Source organism: Chiloscyllium plagiosum, chromosome 32 (genome assembly GCF_004010195.1).
Source record: "Chiloscyllium plagiosum isolate BGI_BamShark_2017 chromosome 32, ASM401019v2, whole genome shotgun sequence".
NCBI lineage: Eukaryota > Metazoa > Chordata > Chondrichthyes > Orectolobiformes > Hemiscylliidae > Chiloscyllium > Chiloscyllium plagiosum.
The window spans coordinates 39562577-39567806 of NC_057741.1; the positions used below are offsets into that span (position 1 = coordinate 39562577).

The 5230-nt window shown below is 42.8% G+C and overlaps 1 protein-coding gene across 1 annotated transcript in view; it reads right to left on the reverse strand.

Moving 5' to 3' along the window:
• Nucleotides 1-565: 565 nt before the first annotated feature.
• Nucleotides 566-5230, reverse strand: part of rchy1 (ring finger and CHY zinc finger domain containing 1) — a 38372-nt gene continuing 33707 nt past the window's right edge. The window contains exons 7-8 of the mRNA XM_043673964.1: nucleotides 4107-4227; nucleotides 566-3056 (exon numbers count right to left, since the gene is read on the reverse strand). Of these exons, the coding sequence (XP_043529899.1) occupies nucleotides 2928-3056; nucleotides 4107-4227 (250 nt within the window). The 3' untranslated portion in view covers nucleotides 566-2927. The remainder of the gene's footprint in view (nucleotides 3057-4106; nucleotides 4228-5230) is intronic.

A 5230-nucleotide genomic window follows, 5' to 3' on the forward strand; every position in this document is an offset into this window, starting at 1 on the left:
AGCGCCCCTGCAATTTCCTGTCTCGTCTCCCACAGCAGTCGGGGATGCAATTCATCCAGGCTAGGGGGTTTGTCGGTTTTTAAGCCCAACAGAGCTTCCAATACCTGCCCTTTTCCTTTGTCATATTGTGCTAGTTTCTCACAATTCCTTTTCCTGAATTCCATATCTATGTTTCCTTTTCCAGAGTGAAGACTGAAGAGAAGTATTCAATTATCAATGCTGCCTTCAAGTAGAGTATATTCTTCCTCATACACAGGAACCAAAGCTGTGAATGATACTCCAGAGGAGGTCTCACCAAAACCCTGTACAGCTCCTTTCCAACTGTACTCCAAGAGGTTTTCACCTGTGTTTCCCTCAGGTTCCTCTGCATTTCTAGCCATTTAGGACTCAGTGCACATCTGATACTAACTCAATGGAGTAAAGATAGAAATACCAGAGACCATAGAAGTACAATTACAGGTGGATAAAGTCAGGAAACATTAACCTGCCCTGGCTTTTATACAGTAGCAGTACATATATTCCAGAGATTACTAACAGTCTATACTAGAAATCAGTTGAGGCACAGTTGGGGTATTGAATGAATGACTTTATTGTTACATGTATTTGGGAAAATACAGTGAAAACTGTTGTGTCGCCACAATCCAGCGCCATTTTGGATTACAAAATGAATAAGAAAAAATTACTTTGAGACTCATCTTTTGTTTAAATGACAGAAAAATAAGAAATAATATTCAACCTAACAGTCCTTCTTTTCAAGCCCGGCTCCAGGTTTTCTGAAGGTATTCCAGTCTGCGAGCTACAATGAGTCCCTATTCCGGGTCTAGCCGATGCCCCAGGAGTCCCTGCCCTGGGTCTACCACAACCATGAGCCACCTCCTCACTGCCTTCCCCATGAATCCCAGTCCAGCCTCCTCCATGATGACACCTCGTTTCCCACCAAGAAAAAGAAGACAGACGACAAAAACAGAAAAAAAAGGATGCGGCAGACCTGGAGCGGACAGATTGAAGAGCCCAAACGTTATCTACCTTGCTGCTACCACCACTGTGAGAACCTTTGTGCATTTATCTGCATTCATAACAAATCTTATTGGTAGCATCAGTGAGTAAATAGTATCCATTCAGGGACTGGAGTGTCTTGCATTGTTTTTAGTCTCAAGTTGATCTTAAGAATGCAACTCATGGACATTTAGTTCCAGGATACAAACGCTTGCTATTTATACCCAAGCAATAACAGGCATATTAGAGAAAAAGAATGATTTGTGACTGTGAACTTCTTTCATGACTTCAGGACACTCCAAAGCACAGTGCATAGAGGCTGGTACCCTGTCACCAAGTCCCCCTTTATTTACACGGGGAGAGTCCTGGACACTGATCCAGCTCCCTCAGAGCCAGCTCTCAGAGTGAGCCGAATCTCTGACCCTCCTGTTTATATCTGTCAGCCAGAGCTCCCTGAATGAACCAGATTAACAGCCCCAGTTAGGGAACTCAGATTCTATGAGGTCCACCTGGCTGACCCTGTTACAGTCACAACAGTAGCCAGTGAAGTAAGTGCAGTCACTGTTGTACCATAGGAAAAGTGACAGAGGTTTGCATATAGCAAACTGCCACAAACAGAAGTGAGATGAACAGAATTTGCTTGACTGATATTGGCTGATGGTTGACTATTAGCCCGACCACTGGGATGAATGCACCTGCTCATCTTTGAAATAGTGCAAGGAGATCGTTGACATCAGCCTGAGAGGAGCGGAGGGTGCCTTGCTCTAACATTTAATCTGCAAAACAGCACCCTCCAGTAGTGCAGCATTTCCTCTGTATTCCACCAGGAATATTAGCCTGGATAATGCAATCGAGACTATGGAATGGGTCTTGAAGCCACAAGACCACTGACTCAGAGATGTAAATGCTGTCTATTGACTCAGCTGATGCATATGAAACAAAAGCACATCTCAGCAGTTAGCCTTTGATTTAGTTGGCTTGTGCGCAATGGAGGTTCACCACTCACTGGGAGTGGCAGATGAAAGATCCATTGGAATAAAAGGAAGAAGATGATATTGAAAACTAACACATTGCATATTGAAATACTAGAAGTCATAAAAACATGCTTAAAACAAAGACAATGAAGCAGAAGACTGCCAGAAGCAAAGTAAATAAAGTGTCAAATGAGACTGTTGACGTGAAAATGTCAATGTAAACAATATTCACAATTTAGTACTTTTTATACTTTTATAGGGCTCGCACGGTACCTTAAAGAATGCACAATCTATATTGCAGTAAGCTGTAGGACATTAAAGAGCGTGCACAACATGCAATCCTGAATGTAAAACTATAAACCTGGTGCTTGAGAACAAAATGACATACATGACTAAATAAAACCCAAAGACAGTTCTAAATACTAAATTCATGCAGAGCATTGATTCAAAGGATGTATTATTATATTGGCTTAGCTGCAGCAATTGATTTGAGGAGCAAAAATATTCTGCAAAAGAAAGCAAGAACTTCTATTCGAGATTCTGAGCTACAAGATAACACACAGTTTTCCGATACCCATGATTGCAGAACGTGTGAGCGTGAAAGCACATCCAGAAATAACTGAACATCTTTCAGTGCACCAATGTGAATTGAAAGATCAGCTGATCTAAGTACAAGACAAGCCAGTTTCTCGATCCTAACATGCTGGAAAATAGTTTCAACTTTACCTGCCAATGTACAGAGTAAATGGGGAAAACTACTATACACAAAAAAAGTAAGGATTTAAGTGGATTATTGGCCCCCTAGACAATGAATTTACATTTAATGAACAGTAATTATGGATGCTTTCTGATTGCTAGTTGGATAATTGTCAGAAGGAAGTTCGCCAACCAGATATTTTGAGTTCATTTTCAAGAGGTTTCATTGAGAGCTCTTCAGGCTGGCAGGCTGTGTGCGCATCATTGTTCTCCCTGTGCTGACATCGGTCCTCCATCTTGGGCAGTGTTGTAAGACCCACATCCACTACACTTCAAACCCAAAACATGGAAAGGCGTGGTGCTATGCAGCTGGCAGTCATTGCACATGATCTGAGGAAGAAACCACACAATCACATCTACAGTCTACCAACCCTGCAGGCAGGAAAGCAACCATTTGTCATTATTTAGTGGCGTCTGTGATTCCACATACCCCAACCTGTTTTACAGCCAATGGAGTACCATTTAAATAGCTGTCACTGTTGTAATGTAGGAAATGCACAATCTATTGCACAGCAAGATTCCACAAACAATAAAAGCACGATTTTCAGTAACGTTGATGGAGAGATAAATATTGACCAAAACACTAGCCAGGACTCCATAAATTCTCTTTGGAATAATGCAAATGGATCTCTTATGTTCACCATAACAGCCTCAGTTAATGTCCAGTTTGAAACACACCACCTCCAACGACGCCGCACTCCCTCAGCAATGACACCAGGAATGGCAGCATCTATTTTATGCACAAGTCCCTGGAGTAGGACATACCATAACCTTCTGGTTCATAGGTGCAACGTACTGTTTCCACTTTCAAAATGGAGCCTTGTTACATAGATGGCGATCTAAACAGTCATGCACACTGCAGAATTCAAGTTACTGGTTTCTAGGATCCTATGTGAAATGGCTGGTTCTCATTTAATTATCTCAACTGCAGTATCTGAATGACTTAGTAGACCTTATTGTGGAATGTTACAAGTCAAGTGGGGGGCTGCAGTTGCAATGACAATCTGATCAAGAACAGGTGGTAGATTCGTTGCTGCTTCGTTACAACATGCCTGGCTCATGACTTTGGCCCAGTGCCCTAACATCTTGTTATGTGGCTCTCAGTTAAATCTGGTCCGTAATGCTTCCTGAGAGAGCCCACGGTATAGTCGATTAAAAGGTTTTTTTATAATTGCTATTTTTGGCCATTTGCTATATTAATATCCATCTGAAAGGAAGAGATAATCTAAACCGGAATAATATTCTAACGTCGTGAACATTTCACAGTGACATTAGTAAATGGTTTTAAGTTACAGACATTAAATGTCCACTTTTAACTATTTCTTGGAGATTGTTGCAAATGCTGGATGTTAAATTTGGAAAGTAAAACTCAGCTCTTACCTTAACAACCATATTCTGATAATCTGATGGCATAGCAGTTTGGGCTATTTCCAAGTCAAGTTCCTCCCAATATTTTGTCATGTCCACAGCAGACTGCATACACAAAGGGCATCGATAGGCTCTGAAACAACAGGGAGAAAGTGAAGACTGCAGATCCTGGGGATCAGAATTGAGAATGTGGTGCTGGAAAAGCACAGCTGGTCAGGCAGCATCCGAGGAGCAGAAGAACCGATGTTTTGAGCATACGCTCTTCATTGGGATGAAGAGCATATGCTTAAAATGTCGATTCTTTGCTCCTCGGATGCTGCCTGACCAGCTGTGCTTTTCCAGCACCAGACTCTTCCACTCAAACAGCAGGATTATAGAAATGCTTGAACAAAGCAGAATCAAAATACAATTGATAGAATTTGGTGTAAAAGTAATCATCAGGCTAATGGTGCTCATCAATACTTACACAGAGAGAATGGCAAATTCCTCTTATTTTATTTTGATATTTGTCTCTGTGTTTTAAGTTCCATACTTGATTTGATATTGAGTTCTAACTTGTATAACTTCTCTTTCCAATCTTCCCACTTCCTCTAAACCAAAGGAGTAGCCATGGGCACCCGTATGGGCCCCAGCTATGCCTGCCTCTTCGTCGCTTATGTGGAACAGTCCATCTTCCGCAGCTACACTGGCACCACCCCCCACCTTTTCCTCCGCTAAATCGATGACTGTATCGGCGCTACCTTGTGCTCCCACGAGGAGGTTGAACAGTTCATCCACTTTACTAACACGTTCCACCCCGACCTCAAATTTACCTGGATCACCTCAGACTCCTCCCTCCCCTTCCGAGACCTCTCCATTTCTATCTCAGGTGACCGGTTCAATACGGACATTCACTATAAACCGACGGACTCCCACAGCTACCTAGATTACACCTCCTCCCACCCTGCCCCCTGTAAAAACGCCATCCCATATTCCCAATTCCTTCGTCTCCGCCGCATCTGCTCCCAGGAGGACCAGTTCCAAATCCGTACAACCCAGATGGCCTCCTTCTTGAAGGACCGCAATTTCCTCCCAGACGTGGTCGACGATGCCTTCCACCGCATCTCTTCCACTTCCCGCTCCTCCGCCCTTGAGCC